Source organism: Fusarium phalaenopsidis (genome assembly GCF_050370095.1).
Source record: "Fusarium phalaenopsidis strain FUZ10S chromosome Unknown contig_32308, whole genome shotgun sequence".
In the NCBI taxonomy this organism is placed as follows: Eukaryota; Fungi; Ascomycota; class Sordariomycetes; order Hypocreales; family Nectriaceae; genus Fusarium; species Fusarium phalaenopsidis.
In genome coordinates this window covers 85,006-108,974 of record NW_028145402.1, presented here as the reverse complement: position 1 = coordinate 108,974, position 23,969 = coordinate 85,006, and the positions used below count along the sequence as shown (strand labels likewise).

General features: G+C 43.7%; 5 protein-coding genes and 1 non-coding gene across 6 annotated transcripts; 5 read left to right on the top strand and 1 right to left on the bottom strand.

Annotated features, from left to right (window-relative positions):
• Window positions 1-1,953: 1,953 nt before the first annotated feature.
• On the top strand, window positions 1,954-3,588 carry LRP88_11387 (uncharacterized protein; the record flags this gene model as incomplete). Its single annotated transcript, XM_083247815.1, has 5 exons — window positions 1,954-2,225; window positions 2,286-2,307; window positions 2,355-2,683; window positions 2,738-3,169; window positions 3,225-3,588. The coding sequence occupies 5 exons, from the start codon at window positions 1,954-1,956 to the stop codon at window positions 3,586-3,588; spliced, it is 1,419 nt and encodes a 472-aa protein (XP_083096322.1).
• A 582-nt stretch (window positions 3,589-4,170) lies between these two features.
• LRP88_11386 (uncharacterized protein) lies at window positions 4,171-5,862 on the top strand (the record flags this gene model as incomplete). The annotated part of the gene is made up of 5 exons (XM_083247814.1): window positions 4,171-4,634; window positions 4,700-4,721; window positions 4,788-5,092; window positions 5,155-5,487; window positions 5,541-5,862. The coding sequence occupies 5 exons, from the start codon at window positions 4,171-4,173 to the stop codon at window positions 5,860-5,862; spliced, it is 1,446 nt and encodes a 481-aa protein (XP_083096321.1).
• Window positions 5,863-15,716: 9,854 nt separating this feature from the next.
• LRP88_11385 (uncharacterized protein) lies at window positions 15,717-16,310 on the top strand (the record flags this gene model as incomplete). The annotated part of the gene is made up of 1 exon (XM_083247813.1): window positions 15,717-16,310. The coding sequence occupies one exon, from the start codon at window positions 15,717-15,719 to the stop codon at window positions 16,308-16,310; it is 594 nt and encodes a 197-aa protein (XP_083096320.1).
• Window positions 16,311-16,691: 381 nt separating this feature from the next.
• On the top strand, window positions 16,692-16,765 carry LRP88_11384. Its single transcript has one exon. It is a non-coding gene; the product is annotated as a tRNA-Asn (tRNA).
• Window positions 16,766-17,218: 453 nt separating this feature from the next.
• On the bottom strand, window positions 17,219-17,856 carry LRP88_11383 (uncharacterized protein; the record flags this gene model as incomplete). The annotated part of the gene is made up of 4 exons (XM_083247812.1): window positions 17,219-17,314; window positions 17,365-17,429; window positions 17,481-17,642; window positions 17,697-17,856. The coding sequence occupies 4 exons, from the start codon at window positions 17,854-17,856 to the stop codon at window positions 17,219-17,221; spliced, it is 483 nt and encodes a 160-aa protein (XP_083096319.1).
• A 1,732-nt stretch (window positions 17,857-19,588) lies between these two features.
• Window positions 19,589-19,970, top strand: LRP88_11382 (uncharacterized protein; the record flags this gene model as incomplete). Its single annotated transcript, XM_083247811.1, has 2 exons — window positions 19,589-19,840; window positions 19,908-19,970. The coding sequence occupies 2 exons, from the start codon at window positions 19,589-19,591 to the stop codon at window positions 19,968-19,970; spliced, it is 315 nt and encodes a 104-aa protein (XP_083096318.1).
• Window positions 19,971-23,969: the final 3,999 nt, after the last annotated feature.

The window sequence follows — 23,969 nt, the reverse complement described above, 5'->3', positions numbered from 1 at the left end:
GATAATACTGTAATGCCAAGTAATATCGCGTCAATATGTTTCAGGCTGACCCTGTCTGTAATGGATCATTCAATACCGAGAACTTGCTAGGAAAAAGGCCAAGCTCCAGGCTACGCTAGCCATTAAGGATCAACCCCCCCAAGCCGAATAAGAAATAAACGAGACACCGGGACGGCGGAGTGTTGAGTAAGTCATCTAAATTCAATAAATAATTTTCTATAAAATATTGAGCAGTATACGAAAATAATAGTAATAGTTTGGAGACGCTGTGATGAGTAAGGATTGACACACGAGCACATTGTTACTCCATATAAGAAAGGCGCGGCAAACCATTTATGGTCAGGATTGCCATGAAAAAGATACTTGGGCGCCGTTTAATGCATTTGCAGATTGCTCATGCTCAGTAAAAGTCCGTGATGCCGAGATGTGTTCACCGCAGCCAGCTACGGTCTGTCTCCCTTTTCCAGAACAGGTGCAAACTGCTCAACGCAGGATTGCAGATCGGCAGTTGTCCCTTTAGGGCAATCAACCAGGGAAACAGTAGCAATGGCTGGCTGAAGCTGATCTATTCCCTCGATCGGATTGAAGAAGCATTCAAGTGCATCGCGGTCAGATACTTGGTGATGGGTCTTCAACAGCTACGAACCCTGGTTGGATGGACGTCACAGGCGGGAAGGGAACAAGGACTGCCATTTATATGATCAATCATACTCTCTGACGCCCGTCAGAAGTATTGACTCGGCGCATGACGTTTAGCATCATGGCGGTCGAAAGTCAATGTCGATCCAGAATGTGATCATGACACTTAGCAAGCATGCCAAGAAGGCGTTTATGCTCAATTCGGCTCAGCGAGTCTGTGAGTTACTCACCGGGGCGAGAGCAGCAAACCGATGAAAGAAGATGAATGAGACATTGCAGTGGGGTAGTGAGGGGAAGGAGCTGTCTACTTCGTAGCGAGCGTGACTGGGTCGGGGATTCATTGGCCGTGGCAATGGATCTCTCCTCAGGAGCACAGAAAGTTGCAGTAGTCTTCTCGGTCTGCTCTGTTCCGCGAGGATCACTTCCGCTAATAAACCACCCAGTCACGCGGGTCGAGAAATGAACAAGATAATGGAACTTCAAGAGTGCTAGAAAGCTCTTTAAAAGGATTGTAAAGAATGTATATAAAGTATATTAAAATAATGGAAAGGATGCTATCATCACTGTAATACTTATACTTTGGATTTTTTTTTCATTTATTCTTATTATAACTACTCTATTGACCATCTTTATGGAGAGTTGAGCTCAGACCTTTGTGCGGGTGTCTCCCTTTTTCCCCGACATGGATGCCAGCACTGACCTCTCAGATAGCAACACTGCATGACTGTCTTGGTGTGCTGCAGGTTTCAATGTCCGGTGAAAATACCGCGTCCTAATCTGCCTTAGCCGCAGCCGGTAGACGACAACGCGAGGCCGGCAGAATCTTCTAGCAGCCGTGTGATGGCGAAGAAAATCGGCTACCCGGAGCGGTAGTGTTCAGATACCGCCGAGGCCAATAGACACCTCCAGGCAGAATGTAGATACCTTGAACCCGCAGACCGTGATACCCGGCGTTCCAATGCCAAGCAGATTTCAGCTGCCCTGAAGTTAAGCCACTGGACGTTCCTACCTTGAATAGGATGTCAGGAAGGTCAAGTCTTTGCGAGTTGTGATGATCCAAGCAAGCATGACGAGCCAGCCTGGAGACGAATTACATACGGACGGAGAAGAGTGTGGGTTTGGAAGGCTCTTTTGCCGATTGATACGTATGGAAGGTCAAGAGGCAAGAGTATAAAGGCCACGCCATTCTCCCTTCTCTCGCTATTCACAGAGCAGCTTCCTACATCAGCAACACAGTTCAGATCCAGAACGCTTCTCACGTCTATTCACATCTCTACTTCTATCCCCAAGTCAACTTACATCTTCTACGCAAACATGTCTGACCAGGACTTTGGCGAGGTTGCCTTCAAGGCCTATGCTAACGCCATCAAGGCTAAGGCAGGCAATGTCAACCGCGATCCTACCATGGACCAGGATTACTGGTACACTGCTGGAGATACCAATCGCAGCATCCCCGCCTCGCGGTACATTCCGATGGCTACTACTAATGAGTTCCTGTTCCAAGAGGCAAATATTCTCATGAAGCCGACCCAACCTGTCTACATCCCTGGGTCTGGCACCACGGGCTACGTCGAAGCTCTACTTCAGTGAGTGAACCCATGGACCCCTGCACTCCATCATATGTGCTGATAGATTTCGTTCTCTAGATACTTGCTGTCGGTCAAGCCGGTAAGAGAAAGGCCCCCGATGGTAATCTAACATCTGACCAGTTTTAGGCCAAGGGAGAAGAAACCCCGGAGCAAAAGTTGAAGCGCAAGGAGTTGGAAAAGGAGCTCGACGAGGCCGACGACAACTATCAGACACGAAGACGCAAGGCCCTCAAGGATTGGCGCGAAGAAAAGAAGGATGATCCTGACACCCCCGACTTTCGCACTTGGTGCCGTTCCAACGCCAAAGTCTTTCTCTCCACCGAGACGGCGTACGCCACCGCCAACGGCAGACTCAGCGCTTTCCTTCTGGAGCTGTATGATGGTGATTACGCCGACTGGGATGAAGAGAGGATCAGACTTCAGGATGCCAAACTTGCAAAGGACTATTCCGCTGGGTGAGTCGACACACTTTTCTGGCGAATAAGCACGCTGACTTGTCTGTTCTACAGCATTACAATGCCTTGTAAGCCAGAGCAAGTACTCGGCTTAGCCGAGGCCATCAAGAAGGCCAAGAAGGACGGCCACGGCGCTCCCGTCCCCGAGCCTCAGAAGGCGGACCTCTACTACCGCGCCGCCTACAACATTGATCCGACCTACAGGGACTCTATGGACAGGTGGGCGCTCGACTTCGACACCACGGGTACGTCTGGCTCCATCAAACTCGACTTTGAGACAGCCAAGAAGACAAAGTGGAGCGAGTTTGGGTTCAAGAATGTGGAAGGCGGCGGCGGCGTCAGCTTCTTTGGTCTCTTCCGCATCGGTGCCCGTGGTAGCAAGCGTCATGAGTACAAGGAGGTCAAGGTCAACGAGAGCAAGAGCAGTGTCGCGATCGAGTTGAGCTGGAAGCAGCTCCAGTTCTTCAACGTCAGCCCTGGAATCTGGTAAGGCCCAGCTCACTCCTGAGTGCATCGTGTCCAGAAAGCTGACCATTTGCAGGAACATCCCTCAGATCAGAAAGAAGTACAAGAACACGACCGATAGAACCCCTGAGCTGGAGACCCTCATCCGCCCTGTGCAGTTCTTGTGTGCTTCCAAGCTTACCCTCACCTGCACCGTGAGCGGGGAAGTCAAGGAACAGCTTGACAAGGCCATCAAGGACCAGACATCTGCCAGTGGTGGGGGCAATGTCATCTTCAACCTCTTTGGCTTCTACGCGAGTGGCGGGACAGCCAAGGAAGACAACATGGAGACTTCGACCTTCACTTGGAACAAGTCCACTGGCGAGCTGAAGGTCATCCCCGCGCCCACTTTTGGCAACTCGGTCCTTCTCGGCGTTCGAGGGCAGCAAGTCAGCGTCTAAGACGTAACGACTGGGCCTCTCGGCAGGGTTAATTGCAAGCAAAGTACTCTAGATTCGCCGGGTAGGCTAGCTGAGATGGACTGTTACTGGATGGGTCTCACTTTGTCGGCAAATCTTTTCCATAGTTGCCGCAGGCTAAAAGCAAAGTATTGACCTTGGCCTGCATGTGCGTGTGCATGCTCCATTCGCGTTTTGGTATTGATCGCCAACAACTACCAGCTGAGGCGTGAAAGTGACTAGAACAAAAGCGTCGAGTAAGTACCGAAGTCAATGATACATAAGAGGGTAGAACTCTCCCATCCCCGATCTTCCATCATCCGCCCATCTTTGTTTTTCAAGTCCCCCAAAACCATACCAACAGCCATGGACTCCACTTTGAGAGGTCAATTGATTGCAGCCGGCATCATTCACATAAGCAGCGCAGAGGCTCAGCCAGTCCTTCATTCATCTCGGCTACATCAGCCTCGCCAAAATGATGTTGAATTAGGGCATCATCGCGCTTCTTTCCAACGTAGAACCAACTCTGTTGCTTTGGAAACCAAAAGCGAGATATCCTTACCCCCTCCGGCAAACCACAGCCACATGCCAATCGACCGAGCGGCCACTCCTGACTCGACGACGCCCGCATCCAATTCCATTTCAACTGCTGCCAATGTTTCTTTACCGGGCATAACGGGCGATATCCACTTGCCACCTCCAGCTCATTATGCCCCCTTGCCAATCGACGGTAGACCATGGAAGGGTCCTCCCGCTCCCGCCCCCGTTCCTACCACTCCTCCACCTACAGGACCGAGTCCCGGACGATACAGCCCGACACTCAAAGCATTTGCGTTTGCGCTGCGGCCATTTCTCACGCTTGATGAGGACCTCCATGCAACGAAACAAGTTATGCTTGTGGGGAGTCCTCTGCAGTACGGCATTCCAACGTCGCTCGATGACGCCGAGTATCTGAACGAAGCGCTGTTTAGCGTTGCTGACCCTATCCAACCCGAGGGCACCCCCGTCTTTAGTACTCGAGGTGTGAGCTACTTTGAGTGGCTGAGAGCGTGAGAATGCCATAAAAGCGTCATTCTACCCCTTTGAAGGTCATGCTAACTGCTTGCTTGCCTAGATATGTTCGCAATGTTGAGGATGTACTTCATCTTTTCCCTTCCCCCTAGTAAAGTAAACTTTGAGAGAAGTGGCTGACCATGAATCAGACTTCCCGAGCAAATCCTGCAGAGGTTCAGAAGGCCTCCAAGGAGTACCAGGCCGCTGCGCATGTAGCCGATTTGCGATTCAACAAGATGCTCAAACAATTCACAGCTGTCGCCAAAGCAGACCCAAAGGTCAATTTTCTCGAATGGACGAATAGTGCTTTCGGGGATGAGTACCGTGCTGCCTGCGACACGCGCGACGCCAAGGCGGCTCGGCTCAAGGAGGTCCAAGGGCGGGAGTTGTCTGATGTGAATCGTGTGCGTGCGATGCTGGATTCGGCAAGGGATCATCTGGAGTTGAAGAAAGGGTAAGACCAACTGAGCTCATGGAAATAACTGTGCTTTGTTCAACTTTTGGGGAATATGATAGGAACAACATGCCCTGCGCACTGCGAGACAGACCGACGCACCCAACAGAGGTCGACAAGACCTACTTGCCCCTCCACTACTTGTCTGGTTATGAATCAGCTTCAAATGACTGGATTATGGGTACTTCACCGAGCAAGACTAGGAGCTTCAGCTTCTCGCCCCTCTTCTCCGGCTCATCTGCAGACGGGCATGAGCAACACAAGACGTGGTCACAGTTGGGGCTCAATCATGTTGAAGATGAGAAGTTGGACGATGTTCCAGTTTGGATGAAAGATGTTGTCATTGAGATCAAGTATCGAGGTATGCAGGCCTTTGATATCCATCGGGGGCTTTGGTAAGTTCACGCCTAATGAACAGCTAAGCAGTTCTGACATACTGTGAAATCAGGGACGTTAGTGGTCTCAAGACAGTCCTGCCCCCTATCTCTGAGGACTCCGTCTTGCCCCTGCGCAGGCCAACTCTTAAGACGAAGAAACTGCTTCTTGCGTATGGCGTCGAGCTTGTTGTCCGGCTGCCACCCGAGGTTGCCAAGGCATTGCGATCCGAGCCAACCGACGGAGAGGCCAACATTTCCATCTTGCCTGAGGTTCTAGGCGGTTTAGGTGTGACCTGGGGGAAAGACGGAGTCTTGGAGGCAACAGTGGCTAAGCAGAATGGCTATTCTGTTTTACTTGGTGTGCTCGCTGAGTGGGTTAATGTCGGTGAATAACGGGCGTGGCCGTGTAGGGATGGCTCGAGGTAGCTATAGCGATCACTAATAAGAAGATTACCACGGCCTCTAAGATGGATAGTTCTTGCTATTAGCACCTCCTGGTTATATCTACTAATATTACTATTAGCTCGGCCGTACTTAGGGACTTCGTAATAATAATTAACTTATTACTTTTATCTTCCTATTATTAAAGTAATAAAGCTTGAATAAGCTATATAAATAAGTAATTTATTAAGTATAAAAGACTAAAAAATATAGACTATAAGGTCTGAATAAGGTGTAGGGTAGGTAACTAAAATAGGAGGAGAATAAGCAGAGGATTCAGTCCTTATAAAAAGCTAATTGGCTAGATAAGGGATTATAGGCCAATAAAAGTGGGTCATAAGATAAATAAGAGTATAGGGTAGAAGGCTAGCTCCTAATTGGTGGTCTTTATGCTTATATTGCTTTAGTGTGTAAAGATCTAAGGAAGGAAAACTATTCTAAGGAAAAGCTATTTTTTTATAACTAATAGTTTAGAATTTATTAGCCCGATTTAGATAAAAGTTATACCGTCGGATAGCTCTTTTCCGAGGCCTTCTAACTAAATATAATATATATTAATCAGATAGCTAATAGCTGGGCTATTGCATAAGGAAGATAAAACCTATAGGGTTTTATATTCTATATGACGATCGTGTAGGTCCTAAGGGGATAAACCGGTCGTACTGGTTTATGTTAGCAGTGAATCAGGTCGCGTACTCTAAGGGTGAGTGCATAAGTTACGTCTAGTAATATACTTAAGGGTATTAAGTATAACTAAGTTATATTAATAGCTAAGGTAGCTAGTATATAAGAAAGTGCAATAAATATATTTTATATACTTAGCGGTATAATTAGGAGCACTTAGAGCGATGGTGTAACGGGCTGAGCCCGTGGGGGTCTCGGCTTGCACGCTCGACCAAGACCCACATAAGCTCAACAGCTAAAAGGGGCTCTTTTCGCTTCTCCTTTTTTACTTTCTTTTCCTTTCTCCCTTAGCTTTAGGATACTCGTTAGAGTCGTTTAGCTAGTTACCAAAATACTTAGCTGGACCGTTATATTATCCTAAAGCTCCGTCCTTCAATAGGAAGACCAATTGATTAGGTCAATTGGTCTAGTCCCTGCTCGGCTTTCTGTGTGACTAAGCCCGGAAGAGCAGAAGGCTCCTGCCTGTGTGGCGGTCGAGCTGTGTGTGTATCTCTACGAAGACCTCGTGCTAATCACGAGTAGCAGAAGTTCCCCCCCCAAGACCTCGCTACCAGAGCGACTAGTGGAAGATCCCCCAAAGGGATAAGCATTTGATTAATCGACCTTGCCCAACGAGACGAACCGATATAAATGATTAATATAAGCAGCTTCTACGATAGAAGCTCTTAACTAAGACGGGGGCTCCCCTAGCTAAGCCTCCCAGATGATAATATAGATAATGATATAAATATTAGAGGAACTATAAGCCCTATGCGCCGAATAAGAAACCAACCGCGAGGAGATAAGGAATTAGATTTATGCTATCTAGTCGGCGATTATAATACTAGCTTTAACGCCGTAACTATTAGAGCCCTTAAATATAGCTAGACCTAAACCTTAATAAAGCTTCTCACTAGAATAACTATTAATAAAGAAAAAACTAATTCTCTTAGACCTCTTATAATTTAATAAAACTTAATAGAAATTCTAAGCCTAGTAATTTAAAATATAAAGTAAACTATATATTAATAATCTTACTTTTAGTAAATTATTAAATTAATTTACTTATATTTACTTTAAATTAATATATATATATAGCTTATATAATAAATAAGTATATATAATAGTATATTATATTATTAAAATCCCACTTACCCTAGACCTCTTAACTTTTTTTATAAAATAAGTAAAAACCTAAAAAGAGTATTTTTATAAACTTAATCTTTTAAGAAATCTTATAATAATTTTTTTAAATTTTTTAAAAAAGCCCTTTATAAAGAAATAATTAAATATATAATATATATATATAGCTTACATAACAAACAAGCATGCATAATAGCATACTATATTACTAAAATCCCACTTACCCTAGACCTCTTAACTTTTTCTATAAAATAAGTAGAAACCTAAAAAGAGTATTTTTATAAACCTAATCTTTTAAGAAACCTTATAATAATTTTTTTAAATTTTTTAAAAAAGCCCTTTATAGAGAAATAATTAAATATATAATATAAATATACTTTTTTTATACTACCCTATAAGGAGTATTATAAGATTTTTTTAAAAAATATATAAAATAATATATTATATAATAAGTCTAATATTAAAACTTTATCTATTTTAAGCTTTATTTTAAATTTTAAGAGCTTTTTTAATTTCTTTTTATAAAATATAAATACTTATATTATATATATTTATTTATTACGCAAGCTTTATATATATATTAGCTAAAATACTATAAGTAATAATAATAGCTTTCTTTAAAAAAAGAGACTTAAATTAGTAATTTAAGCTAAGTAAATTTATAATATACTTAGTTAGCTATTATAAAGACCTAAATATTAAGTAATAAGCTCTTAGCTAGGTAGAGATAATAAGATAAGGAGATAAAAAGAGCTTTATATTTTTCCTCCCTAAGTTTAAGAGAGAGCTTATAGATAGCAGAGGAGCTAGCTAGGTAGACTTAGTGCGGATTAATGCCCTTAAGTATATAATTAACTAAGAGCTCTATTCCTACCTTGCAGGCTAGCTTAGTTTACCGAAGATATATCCCTCCTTTGTTAATGCGCTATAAAGCCTTAGGGCTAACTTAGAAGAGCTCTACTTTTATAACTAGAAGCTAGGCAACTAGTAGGAGTAGTAACGAGACCTAAGCCCTAACTAGGAATAACCTAGATAGAGGTTACTACTATTAAAGGAGGTATCTAATTAAATAGATTAAAAACCTATAAAGGTTAGGAGATATAGATTAAAGCTCCTAGATAGGTAGAAATACTACCGATGCGGCAAGGTTAGCTATATTATCGCTTATTATACTTAATACTAAAGAAGCTAGTAAGACTTAGAAGAGGCAAGGAGGCCTAAGTATAAAACTAGGGCTATAAGGAGTAAGCTAAGGAAGAAGAGAGACTAAGACCTAAGCGATAAAGATAAAGCTAGTAGCCTAAGCGAGGTAGCCTTAGTAGAGGAATTAAAAAATAAGTAGCTCTTAACTAAAATTACTATTAAGAGTACTAATAGGCTTAAGCTAAGTGGGAGGAGCTAGAGGGTTAAATAAATAATTAACCTTTTTATATTAATATAGGGATTAATTAAGAATATTACTTAATAGCCCTTATTAATAATAGATATCTATGCTATAAAATAATTATTAATGCCCTTACCTATAAGCTATGCCTGCTATGTATTCTTATTATCCTATAAATGCTTAAGTAGGTAAATATATCCTCGCTAGGTGCTATTAAGTATATAATATATATAGATATAAATATTAATAGCTATTATAAGAAATAAGTCTTTTTTTATATTATAATAAGCTAGGGAAATAAAGTTATTTTTAGATAAACTTAGATAAATAAAGAAAATATTATTATTTAGCTTATAAGAGGATAATTATATATAGGCTTATATAACTACTAGGTAAATAAGTAAGACCCTAAGAGCTTTTAATAACTTAATCTATTAGGCCTAATTAATATAGTTTTTATAGGTCTAGTTTAATATACTAAGAAATAAAAGGAAAAATATAATAGCCTAAGGATATTTTTTATAAGCCTCTTAGATATTAAAAAGGCCCTTATATTAAAAAAGAAATTAAATCTAAGAGAAAAGCTCCCTAAGTACTACTATGAGTTCTTAAAAGTATTTAATTAAAAGCTTATTAATTAATTACTATTATATTAACCTAGTATTAACTATAAGATCTTATTAGAATAAGGGCCTAATAAAAGGGAAAAAGAGCCCCCTTAGGGCCCTCTATATAAAATATCTCGCGAGGAATTAATTATTCTTAGAAGAACCCTAATAGAATTACTTAATAAGGGATTTATATATACTAATAGCTCTCCTGCCTTAGCTCTTATCCTCTTTATATAGAAGCTAGGGGGCGGCTTATAGTTCTATATAGATTACTAAGATTTTAATATAATTACTAAGAAGGACTAATACTTATTATTACTTATTAAAGAGACTTTAAGGTTTCTATCTAAGGTAAAGTAATTAACTAAGCTAGATATAATTACTGCCTTTTATAAGGTATAAGTATAAGAGGGAGATAAGTAAAAAATAGCATTTTATACCTAATATAGCCTTTATAAATAACTAATTATACTATTTAGCCTTATAGGCGCCCTAGTGACCTTTTAATAATATATTAATTATATACTATAAGACTACTTAGATAAGTTTTACTCGGCCTATATTAATAATATCCTTATTTACTTAGATAGGTCCCTAGCTAATTATAGGAAGAAGGTAAAGCTAGTTCTCTAGAGGTTATAAGAGGTAGGCCTATAGATTAATATTAATAAATATAAATTTAAGATTATAAGTATTAAATACCTTAGATTTATTATTAAAGCTAGGCGAGGAATTTAAGTTAACCTAGAGAAGGTAAAGGTAATCTAACTATAAGAGCGGCCCTATTTAGTTAAAGAAGTTAAAAGGTTCTTAGGCTTTATAAACTATTATTAATAATTTATCCCGAGGTTCTCTTTTATTATATTACCTCTTATAGCCTTAATAAAAAAAGAAGCTATATTTATTTAATTAAATAATTACTAAATAGCCTTTAAGGAGCTTAAAGCGCTTCTTATTAATATATTTATATTAGCCTAATAAGACCCTAACTAAGAGATAATCCTTAAGATTAACTCTTTTAGATATATTACTAGGGGTATCTTTTTATAAATAAAAGAAAATAAAGTCCTCTAGCTAATAGCTTTTTTTTTTAAAGAAGAACCTATTTATTAAATATAATTATTTAATTTATAATAAAGAGCTACTTATAATTATTTATTATTTAAAATACTAAGATATAAAATTAAAGAATATAGCCTCTTTCTTAATCCTTATAGATTACCTTAACCTCTAATACTTTATAAAGAAGTAATAGCTTAGTAAAAGGTAGGTCTACTAGGTAGAGATATTATCGCGGTTTAACTTTATAATTTAATTTTAACCTAATAAAAAGGCTATTATTTTAGATGCCCTCTTATAATAAGAGTAAGATATACTAAAGGATTATAAAAATAACTAAATTAGAGGCTAGTACTTATAGCTCTTATAGCTAAGTGAAAAGAAAGATAAGAAGTATTTAATTATAAGGAGAAAAGTAGGTTATATTTTAAAAGGTAATATAAACTAACTTAGAGATTAAAAAGTAGACTAAGATAAATAAATTAAAAACCCTTTTATTAATAATTAATTATAATAACTATAAAACTAAGAATTATAATAATATAACTAATACTAGCTAATCTATAAGGCTATATAATAAGGCGAAAGGCGGCTGCCTTTATAATAGGGACTCCTTATTATGCTATCTAAATACTTAATTAATAAGGAAGAATAGCTTTATTAGTATAAGTAGATATAGGTCCTAAGCTATAAGCCGCTCCGTACGAGGATTATCTAAGATATATATAATTTAGCACTTATTAGTTACCTAGGATAGGATATATTAAAGTCCCTTATTAGTAGATAGTTTTATTAGCTAGGGCTTAACTTAGATGTATAGTAATTTATATAAAATTATAATACTTACGGCTAAAGCACTATCTAAAGAGAGAAACGCTATAGCCTCTTAAAGCCGCTTTTAATCCCAGACTAGATATAATTAGAGATATTTATTAACTTTATTATAGACCTCTTACTAGCTTAATTAAATAGTTTTATAAACCTTATAGTTATTATAGACTATCTCTTAAAGAGTATTATCCTTAAACTTATAAAAGAGATTATAACTAGTATTATTACTAAGACCTTATTATAATGCTTCGTCTAATACTATAATATCCCTAGGGGAATTATAATAGATAGAGAGACCTAATTTATAAGCTAAATATAGAAGAGGCTATGTAAGCTGCTCCGTATCTAATAGAGGCTATTAATAGCCTGGCACCCCGAGACTGATAGAGCTATAGAGAGGGCTAATTAGGAGGTTAAGAGATATATTTATATCTTCGCTACCTATGCATAGGATGACTGGGATGAACTCTTGCCTGTAGTAGCAGTGGCTATTAATAACTGTTTAGTAATATCTATAAGACTAAGTCCGTTCTTTCTTATATATGGCTATAACCTAGAACCTATCGAGATTAATAAATAGCTCTGACCGGATGGGAAGTCGCTGGTAGCTTAGGCTAAGTCTATTATCTAAAGACTAAAAGAAGCTGCTAAATAGGCATAGGCTATAATGGCCTTAGTGTAAGAGCGATAAGAGGAGAATATAAATACCTAATAGTAATTATCTAACGTACATGATAAGCGAGTTGGCCAGGCAAGCGAGTTGGCCAAAAATCCCTCACCTAATATCTTCTCGATTTGATCAATTGATTCTTAACCACCTAGCATATCATCTACTAATTATGAGGCTAGAATGCTTCTTGCCCTTCAGGCTTATTAAAATCAACCAAAACTTAGCTTCCGACAGGCTATAAAGATCTATAAGGTTAATCGCAATACTCTCATTAATCGCCATAAAGGGATCCAATCTCGACGCGATACTATTAATAAATCGCGTCGACTATCTGATCTAGAGGAATAGATCATTATTTAGTTCATTCTCGACCTAGATTCACGAGGATTTCCCCCTCGGCTTCGTGGTATTAAAGAAATAGCTGATTAATTACTTGCCGACCGCGACGCGCCGCTAGTTAGCACGCGTTGGGCTTTAAACTTCGTTAAGCGATACCCAGAGATTAAGATATATTTTTTTCATAAATACAACTACCAGAGAGCCAAGTGCGAAGATCTAGTCATTATCCATAACTGGTTTATGCTTATAGCGAATATAATCATAAAATATAGTATCTAACTAGATGATATTTATAATATTAATGAGACTGGCTTTATGATGGGTATGATTCAGAGCGGAATGGTTGTCATAGGCATAGAAAGGCGTGGAAAGCCAAAATCGGTGCAGCCTAGAAACCGAGAATGGATTACGGTTATTTAGGCGATTAACGCGGATAGCTAAGCGATCCCGCCGTTTATCATCGGTGCGGGCTAATATTACCTCGCCAACTGGTACCGGGATAGCAACCTCCCGGGCGATTGGGCTATTATAATGACCTAAAATGGCTAGACTGATAATGAGACCGGCCTCGAGTGGCTTAAGCACTTTGATCGGTGCATAGCCAAGCGATTAAATAGTCGCTATTATCTTCTAATCCTTGATGGCTATGAAAGTTACTACTTAATCAAATTCGAGAGATATTATGAGGAGAAGAAGATCATCAGGCTTTATATGCCACCTTATTCATCTCATCTACTTTAGCCCCTTGATATTAGATGCTTTAGCGTGCTTAAGAACGCTTATGGCCAAGAAATAGAGCTTCTGATTAGATGCTCTATAACCCATGTTTTAAAGACTAAGTTCTTCCCGGCCTTCTACGCCGCATTTTAGGCCACTATAACAGAAAAGAATATCAAGTTAGCCTTCAGAGGGGCTAGCCTTGTTCCTCTTGACCCGGAAAGTATGGTCTCGAAGCTTGATGTGTAGCTACGGACTCCAACACCGGCTGAGGAGGTGGCTAAACCGTTGACCCCTTGGGTTTCAAAGACCCCAAAGACTATACTTAAGGCTCAATCTCAGTCTAAATACCTTGAGAGATGAGTTATAAGGCATAAAAGTAGCTCCCTAGAGTCAATTCTAGAAGCTATATGGTCTTCTTCTAAGGGAACAAAGATAGTTATGCATAAGGTTGCCTTATTAAAGGCTAGGGTCAAAGACCTTAAACAGGCGAATAAGATACTAAGTCGGCGCCGGAGGGCAAAAAAAACCTAGCTATAGAAAAGAGGGGTTATAACGGTAGAGGAAGGAAGGCAGGCAATTGATTAAATGGATATTAATGCGCAGGTAATAGCGGAATCATCGAGAAGTGGTAGTTAAGGAAGGTCGGCGCGACCGGGGGTTCGGCATTATGGTGTCTGCGGCAAGCCCGGTCATAATATAAGAACATATCAGGTAGTAATTAAGATATCTAGGGAAGAGTATAGCGAGTAGTTTTAATTAATTAAATGGTTTATTGTATTTTTATTGCGATTTCTAACTAGAAGGTTAAGAAAAGTAGCTAACTCGCTTGCCTAGCTAACTCGCTTATTATGTATGTTAATTAGTTTAAACTAGGAAATAAGGTATAATTATAACTCTATTATATATATTTAAACTAACCCTCTAGGAAGTTTAATTAGCTCTTAGCTAAGTATATCGTCTTTAAGACTATTAGATTATATACTTACCACCTTAATACCCCCCTAGGGATCTATAATATATTCTATATTTCCCTCTTATAGCTAGCTATAGATAACCTATTGCCTTTCTAGCGGTCTAATAACTATTAGCTGCTTGCTATACTAATAGATAATAGCGAGGAATATAAAGTTAAGGAGATCTTATAAGTTAAGAAGGTATATAAGCAATAAAAAGCCCTAGTGAAATAAACAGGCTATATAAAGCCAACGTGGGAACTACTTGATCAAATGGTTAATATAGTAGCCTTAGCACGCTATGAGGCTTAGCATGGCAGGATAGGATCTGAACCTCCCCCTAGAAGAGGAGAGGAGGGGGGTATTATAACGGGCTAAGCCCGTGGGGGTCTCGGCTTATACTCTCAACTAAGACCCATATAAGCTCAATAGCTAAAAGGGGCTCTTTTCGCTTCTCCTTTTTTACTTTCTTTTCCTTTCTCCCTTAGCTTTAGGATACTCGTTAGAGTCGTTTAGCTAGTTGTTAAAATACTTAGCTGGACCGTTATATTAGCTTTTTATAAGAACTAAATCCTCTGCTTATTCTCTTCCTATTTTAGTTACCTACCCTATACCTTATTCAGACCTTATAGTCTATATTTTTCAGTCTTTTACAGGTAGCAAATTATTAGACTTATATTTTATAAGCTAAATTTCCTAGAATTATTTATATAAAAGACCTTTCTTATAAAAGTCTTTAACAATTACTTAGAAATTAACCTAAATAAGAAGAAGAAAAAAATACTTAGATATCCCTAGCATAATTATATTCTAGCTAGGAAATATTACCTAACCGAGAAGCCAGTGGTAAAAAGCCCCCACCCTAGAAACTGGCCTTAAAGGGACATGCCATTTGTTAAACAATTCAACTGCGCCAAAAAACAGGGCGCGCCACTAGTTTTCGGCACGATCGCAATTGCTCCTCTTATTCAACACCATCTGTCACGGCCATGCGCCAGGCGGGGAGACCCGGCAGAATCGCCTGACTAAGCAATGGGACCGAACGTTGAAAACATCGGTCCTACCCTGGACCGAACTCCATCAGCGTCGGTCCCAGAGCCAACTTGGAGTATATAGGACACATTCATTAGCACTCTCTTATGTACTAGCTACCTCAGCTATCAACACAACTTGGTTACACTCAATACCCTTGAGCACATCACCAGATGTGACTTACGCCCCCGCTCTCAGAGTACGCGACCTGATTCACTGCCTACATAAACCCGCACGACCGGTTTATCCCCTTAGGACCTACACGATCGTCACACCATCCTAGTCATCAATCCACGGACGCCCTTTATGAATTGATTCCCTTCCCCGACGACAATATTCTCCAATGGAAAATTCCCACCTTCGACTTTCCAAGCCACCCCAAGACCATCAGCATTTTCAATATGCCCGCTTCCACTCTTCTTCTTTCTGCTCTGGCTCTCTCCCTTGCCAGCCAATCCATGGCGGACGCGGTAGTCATAGTCAACGGCGCCACCCTCACCGGCGACGCCCAGGCTGAAAGCGGTAACAACAGACTTATCGGCACGAAATGCCCAGGCGTGCTGCAAGTTACTGGCGACAACGACGGTCACTGCTGCGTCGGCGGGACCTTGAACCTCAGCACCTGCGAGGGCTGGCCACTCTGCAGGGGCCGTCAGACTGCAGCTCCCGAGCCGGTCTCTATCAGCTGCGCTACCAAGATCCCTCTGACGGCGAATGACTACTCCTCCCTGATTGAGAGTGCGAGCTCCCGGTACTTGAAGGCCAGTGGTGAGGCTGAGCCGTCATCTACGGGTGAAAGTTCCATGCCGTCGGCGACCAGCACCGAGGAAACCGACACTGAGGGCACCAGCACTGAGGGCGCAAATGATCAGGAGGGTTCAACAAGTTCAGGCGCCAATCCTGCCGAGACAGGCAATGGATCCATCATGGAAAAGGTTCCCGGTCTGATGGTCGGAGTTGTTGGGGGCGTTTTGGCCTTGTGGATGTCAATGTAACATGGTAGCCCTGGGGGAAATGGTGATAATTGTTACTCTTGGTATTAGGCATTCGCAAAACAATGGGCGCCCAAGGTCGACCAGTGAGGTCGTATTCTTGGAGCGGCAGTGACGAAATGCGCACTGACGCGTCAGCAAGGGATATGTATAACCACGACTGACTGACAGCATCACGGCCAGCCACTTGTCGCGGCCCAATCAACATGCCATTCCTTAGGAATCAGTTGCCATACCTAGCAACTGGCTTCCGTGTTTTAACCCATCGTTCTCTGAATCCCCCCGAGTCTCAAAGGACCGTGACGCATGGTTTGCCATCATGAAACGAGGCTCATGGCCACTAATTGCAATCTTCAGTGTCATCCAATCATAACATTGAGCATCTCCCTAATGGCGCAGTTGGCTAGCCCGTCTGGCTGTTAGTCAGGAGGTTGGTGGCCCGAGCCCACCTCGGGGGGTCAGATCCGGCTATAGTTGATGTCACAGTTACAAAGAGGCAGTTAAATTTTTAACCTTAGTAAGCTTAACCCTTTAAGTCCCAGCCGCCACCAACATCTCCATTCAAGCTAAGGTTGCAACGCTCGGCTGTTGAAATTCTATGCCCGAGTCTCGTCGGCCTGCTTTGGAGGGCGAGTTCCGCCAGCTTCCTCCTGGCCGAGATCCATCGGTCTACAGTATTGCGCATAAATCGGGAAAAGTTGGGCTTCTCAGGTCTGCATAATTGAGGTAATTGAACTTGATGAACAAGGCACAAAAAGGTCTCATTCAGTACTACATAAGCTACATACTTAACGCATCCCGAAGGAGTGAGTTTCACAAAATGAGTGTTAAGAAACGAAAGTAAGCCGCACCCTAGCGCGTCGCCGCACCGCCAAAGCCATTTAAGACACGGGGGCATCCTCCTCCAGGAATCACGATTCGATCTGCTTATGGTCTCGCTTGCGGTAGATATTGATGTTGATGGTGACGGGCGCGTTGAAGTCGATCTCACCAATGCACATTTGGAACTAGAAACCTCATGAATTTTGGAACTGGACGAGCAAGTTGAGTCACTTACACCGGAGTTGTTGTTGCAGCAAATGATCTTTGCGTTGCAGACCTCCGAGTTATCGCAGGTTTGAACTACGGGACGTCAGATCTTCAGCGCGATTAAGGAGCAGTGGGAGCACATACCGCCATTGGCATCGGTGGTGCAGCAATACTGGGTGCCGCTAGAGCAGTAGTTCCCCTGACCGTTCGAGTCTCCTCCGCCAGTCGAGGTGCACTCGTCACCGCCATCCTTGCCGCCCTTGCCGCCCTTGCCATCTTTGCCGCCCTTGCCACCCTTGCCAGCCTCTGTAAAGGTAATCTCCGGTTAGAGTAATCGCCTTGAGGTTTTCAACTACTTACTTTTCTTTAGAGTCGGCATCCTTGGCCAGGGGATATCCCCAAGCTGCGGAGTTCGGGGCTCGATGTCGCGAGCCTCAACCTCGGCAACGGGCTCGTTGATGGGAGACGCCATAGCGCCCTGCAGGAGAGCAAACCCGTAGAGGACAGTCGAAAAGTGCATGATGGCGTTATCTAGCTTGAGCGTTGAGCTAGTAGTACAAAAGATAGAGTGCTGAAGACTTGAGAGTGCCAGTAACGAGCGAAGTGGCGAGATCTAGAGTGACCGAGATGATTTAAAAGCGGATAGGACGAAGAAGACGATGGCCGGTATTTGTGTAGAGCCTCTTACTTAGTCCTCGGGTTCAGGCCTGGGAATGCGATGGCGGAAAGGTACATCAGCCCCCTTGAAACGCTGGGTATCTCCAATTTTTTGTGTATGACAACATGATATAATTACTCATCCGTGCTTAGGTTTGGAACTCGGCACCCCAAACAGCGTGGCTAGCTGCCCGTTTCCGAATTTGGACGGCGACGGCCCGTGTTCTACAAGATGAGCATGTGCGATGACCCGAACATAAGGTTATTACCCCACAACTTTAACTTTAGCAAGCCGTCCATCGAGCACTAGAGCTGCCCTGAGTCTATTCGCCGTGCTTTAGCCAAACTTAGTGCTGAGATATTTACGCAGCAATTCAATAGTTCAGCTGCGTTCGTATTCGGGCATTTGTGCTATTATATGCAACCTCGCTGCAGGTGTCCTTACCTCATATTGATGTTATGAGGTCCGAACTCCATCGCCGTGCGGGCTCGGACCGCCCTGACACGCTCGGGCATTCTCAGTTACAGTTGGAAGTTTAATGTGAACATGCATATGAGTGCTTATGCATCGGAAGATGTTTGCGGCTACATGCCTTGTAGGCGTTTGTGTTCTTACCTCCTCTTGGTGGCCACGAGTTCCTGGCTATTCCCATCTTGTAGTAATCAGGGCGTAAGTCGCTCGGCCTCAGCTATTTCCAGCTACACACAAAAGCCTAGATTCCCTTGCCGGTTTCGTTGAGTTGGCCGTCGCCCTGTCGGACCATCGGATCATCCGACCATCCGACCATCCGTTCCGTTACACGTAGTAATTTCGACGCAATGTCATCCTGATGACCTTGGGGGTTTCGGCATGTCGGTCTTAAAACAGTCAGAGCGTGGGTAGATATGTTCACTCTAAAGTCCAACATATGGACTCGTGTCTTTGACTGTGATTCGTATTGCAACGGCTGTGATTCGTATTGCAACATCCGTGCCGTTACATGCGTCGTGTCCCTGGCTCATCTTGATGGCGCTGAGTTCCTGCACTTGCCGGTCTCGACCCTCGGAACAACCAGAGCTCTCTAATTAGTTACCATTAGGTTAAAGTCTAATACCCAGATTCACTCTTTCAGCTGTTTGCCCCGTCGGCCCATCGCTGCTGTCTTACCACCCACCTCGCAACCAGACCCGGTTCTGTTCTCCTAGGTTATTGGCCTAGGCTCACCTGGACCGGTCTCGATCCAGCCTGTTGATTTCTCCTCCAACCATCTTACAATCTTTGTATAGTTGTTGAGTTCAATGGCTCTAAATCGGGCTTTCGGCAGCCTCATCTTGGTGGCCATGATGGTGTGAGGGGCAGGAAAAGAGTTTAATGGCTCTAAGTTCAGCTGAGAGAGGCTGGGCGAGGCGTACAGAGGGGATACTGTGGTAGTCTTCTTGAAGCAAAAACGACAGACTCCTCGAAACGATCAGGCCAAAATGGATATATAAGGGTGGCCTTCTCCTCCCCTCAACCACCTTATCTCATCACTCATTCACTCTTCACTGCTCAGCTCAACAACCTAATCTACTCTTCACTACTCTCTTTTCGAGACCAACTCTCCCAACTCATCAAAATGCAGTTCTCCATCATCGCTCTTCTCGCCGTTGCCACCGGTGCTCTTGCTGTTCCCGGCAAGCCTCCTAAGCCCGAGAAGCCCGAGAAGCCCGCTCCTCCCACCCAAATCAACATCCAGACCTGTGGCAACTCGCAGTCTCTCTACTGCTGCAATAGCGATGGTAAGGGCGAAGAGGTCAACTGCGTGTCCCTCTCCAACGGCGGAGTTGGCGGTAACTGCAACGGTATCCAGATGTGCTGCAACAACAACGTAAGTGAAGCCAAACCAGACAGGACACTTCCGACCCCTAAGCACTTCAATACAGCAAGGTTCTCAGGGCTGCTCCTTCGCCGTTGGCGGTGGCGTCATCGTCATCGGAGACGGCAAGAAGGGCTGGTAAATGGACAACCCAGAAGACGAGGTCGATCATCGCACCGCTCTGGGACTGGAGTGGCTAGCGGACTAATAACCTACATCGACATTCACGGTTCTTCACGATCACGATGGTACGAACAGGGGTTCAAGTTTATATGAGGATTTGGATGACGGAGTGATTATCTTCTTCGGTTCTGGTTAGAGGATGGCTCTAGCCAAGCTAGCCTCGACCATTACCACCCACTCTCATTTGATAGCTTTAATCGGGTTAATTTAGTCGAGTGTGAGCAAATTACAAAAAATACAATGGGTTGGAGGAAACATTCCTCTAATTTACGATTAGTGATTGATATTTGATACTATCTTTGCTATGACCTATAATCCCTTTTTTGGGTCTATCAATGTCTCTACTTTCTCGGAGTTTCCAACGGAGAGTGACACCGTTAGCACGACTAGTCATCCGACTTCTGCAAGCTATTAGTACCAGCGCAAAACGACAAGGTAGAACGTACGGAAATAAAAGACTTTGCCCCATAGCCCAAGTCGAAGCAAATATCGTCCGAGTTCTGCGCGGACTTCCACTCGTTTTCACATGTCGTATTGCTATAAAACTTGCACGAGTAGCAGGACTCCACATCACTGGCAGTTGTGGCGCCCTCGTATGCCACCGACCTCGGGTTCCAGTTGGCAGTACCACAGTCTACTGGGCCGACGAAGCCGCCGTTCTCACACTGGGCGCAATCAGTGATCAAAGTTACCAAGGTTGGGCTTCGAGTTGCGGGTTAGGACGTTTGTTCCGAAAGAGTAAGAAGCGCAATTTAATCAACCAAAATTCAGCCACGACGATACGTAAAATAAAAACTAGATGAATAGATGGAGAAAAGTATACTTGATTTCATCAAAGTAAATTCAAATATTGTAATGTCTTCAACAAGCTTTTTGTGCTTCATTCAAGTGAGCAGCATGAATATACAGGGTAAGTGCAAGAAACGCTGCGAGATGGAGGAGCATGCTCAAGGCAGCTATCTCATTGAGGATCGGTCCGAAGAGTATGACTCGTCCAATCTACGATTTAAGCGACCGCGCCAAGGGCAGTTCCAGCCTTCAACTGTCCGAGGCTGCGTTTTCAGGCGCACCCTAGAGTTTATGCGACATAGGGGGGTTGATCTGCTGTGGATCGATGCCTACAGCGTTAACCAAGGCGACGGCAATGAGAAGTAGATTGGAGTTCAGGCAATGCATCTTGTCTACTCCTACAGCAAGCACCTGGTTGCTCTTCTCGCACGTCCAATTGAATCAAACCGGGAACTGGAAATGCTGTTCGAGATCATGAATGGACTCCTTTTAAGGGAAGAGGGTTCTATGGCTTTATCCGAGGTTGGAACCACATCTTATAAGGTTATTTGTCGCCAAAAAGCGTGGAAAGCCCTGCAAATTCTTGAATCCATGACAAAGGACCGGTGGTGGACTCGTGCGTGGACTTTCCAAGAGAACTATCGCGGGTTGAGGAAAATGACGCTACTCATACCTTATACGCAAGAAGTGTCCCTGCAAGCAAGGCATCAACAATCTTTTGAGAGGACCGAAGGGGATCTTTGCGTTAGATCATGGACGCTGTTAACGGAGGCTACAAAGCTGTGTCAAGCATATCAAGGCCTCAATCCCTTACACGAAGACGAGAAGAAAACCATTGACGGTATTCTGATACCTTGCCTTACGAATTTCACAGCCGTTATTCTGCTGTTATTTCGTCACTTCAGCCTCTCACCACATGCTACATTGACGCTTTTCTCACCGTGATGAGGTATTGGGCACAGCAATAAAGACACCATCACAAGCATGACATCAAACGCCACGCCACATAGCCACAGGTACAACTACCCCAGTCTTTGCGACTGAATTCTGGTATTGGCCTGAAAATGTGATCATCTATTGTCCCTATCAAGCGTCACGGGCTTTGCTCTTCTTTCTCGACTTGTGGATCGAGGCGGAAGTACCTGGCGGAGGGGGCCACAGTACGAGGGTTTATAGTCCACAACACTGCAATCTTGGTCTTGGGAGAGGCGATGGCCAGGCGGACCGAGGCTGCGGACGAAGAAACCTCTTCTACGGGAGGATGAAGCTGAGGTTAGCGAGCCTAATACGGAGCACTAACGTCTCGGATACAATGGTCTTGCCCAACTCTGATCGGTAAATTTCAACTGTGGCGATCCTCGGCTATTTTGGGACACCTCAGCTTTCTCCGAACCCGGGCGAAGTCATGATCCACATGCTGACGGGAAAGAGAAGGCATGCCAAGCTTTGTCGCGGAACTGAGGCCGCCAATATTCTGCAGCGTGACCAGCCTCCAACGTCCAGCACCCGACCCACCCTACCCCCCGCTACCCCGTTTCCGACCCAACGGATAACGCCATTGCAGACCGTATCACAGGTCAAGACCACTTTATTGACCGGGAGTGAGAATTTTATACAACCCGTGTGAGCCTCGTCTCCCCCTTCTGGAACGTCAGCTCCTGCAGTAACGCCACTAGTGGCAGCAGTTCTTACGGGATGCAGGGCGCGGCCCGCCCGGCCCGTTCCATGCAGGCACCAGACTGGCTGAACTGGACTCTTCCTCGTGGCCATGTGCCGAACAGTCACCGTTTTTCAGCCCTAGAGAAGTCAGCCATAAAGAGACCTGTCGCCCGTTGACGAAAGTTTCGCTCGGACCTGCGTTTGCCGTCATGAAGGGGGCTGGGGGCAAGAAACGTACTCAGTAGCTTCGCATCTTATGCCTCAAGGCAGGTGTTCAGCTCGCCACGAGGATGCATGACTCTACTCCGGGCTCCGGTTACGGAATTCAAGTGAGTATTCCAAGGCAGTGAGCAATGAGCCATCAGGCGATCACGGACACATGAAGAGATCAGGAATTTGTTGCTTTTAAGACCTCACGAACTTTACCCAAAAAGTATCTTTTGTGCACTAGGGGCGAGGTCGCACACCTCGTCCATCACCAAGTTTAGCGAAGACAGGCTCCAGTGCCATCTCCAATGCCTTTGTTTAGGCTTATTCTCCGCACTCCAGGTGTCAATAAGGCCATAAACTCTGTCACCCAGTCGGACCACCCGGACAGAGCTCTCAACGTTTTCCAGATCCACTACTGCCAAGTACAGAGCCGTTGCAGAGCGCAAACGGACCTATTGAACCATTCGAGTTGGACCTTGCGTCATCACCACGCGCCCACGTACGAACTTCCAGTGTCTCAGTTAAGCAGACGTGGCGGAGAAGGTGACTGGGCCATGTACCCGGCTGGCAGTTACAATGTCGTACCATCGGGGTTACATCGTGGGGTTAGGCGCCCAGCATAGCCACGACGGCCAAGGTGTACACACCAGATGAATCGATAACCTGTCAATACTTACAAGGGCCAAGTGATGAATTTTCAACATGGTTTAGCTTGATCCAAGTGTCTGTGCTTTCCTTCAATACCGAGACTTTGCGGGGAAAAGGGATCCAAACTGGACTGACAGTTGAGGCGCACGCCACAATGCGGAAGCTTCTCCTGTCAAGGAACGGTAGAGTTCGCGAACTCACCGAACTGGTTTCCTTTCTAGCTAAGCGAGGTGCCTTTAGTTCACTGCATGTCTCTCAATCCTGAGCTGTCGTCAGAAGTTGCCCATGCTATGAGTGTTCCGGAGGCTGATCCAAGTTTCTCTGCAGGATCTCACAGATTGAACACATGGTCAGCCCATGTGTATCCAAGAATTAACCACCCGGTGAGGACTCGGGCGGTAAGGGGCAAGGGGCAAGGGGCAAAGGGCAAGGGGCAAGGCGTTTACTCCATCCATCAGCAGAACGTTCCTAGATGGGTAGTGATGGACGCCTCAAACGTCAGAAAGATCTCCGCAGCAGACTAGAGAATTTTCTCTCACTCCATACAGGACTCGAATTAATTACTATTGGCCCTGGGTATGCCCTGAGGTACATGATCAGCGCGTATGTGCGCCCAATAGCTCGCCCACCCCAGCCAAGCTCTCACCCAGTG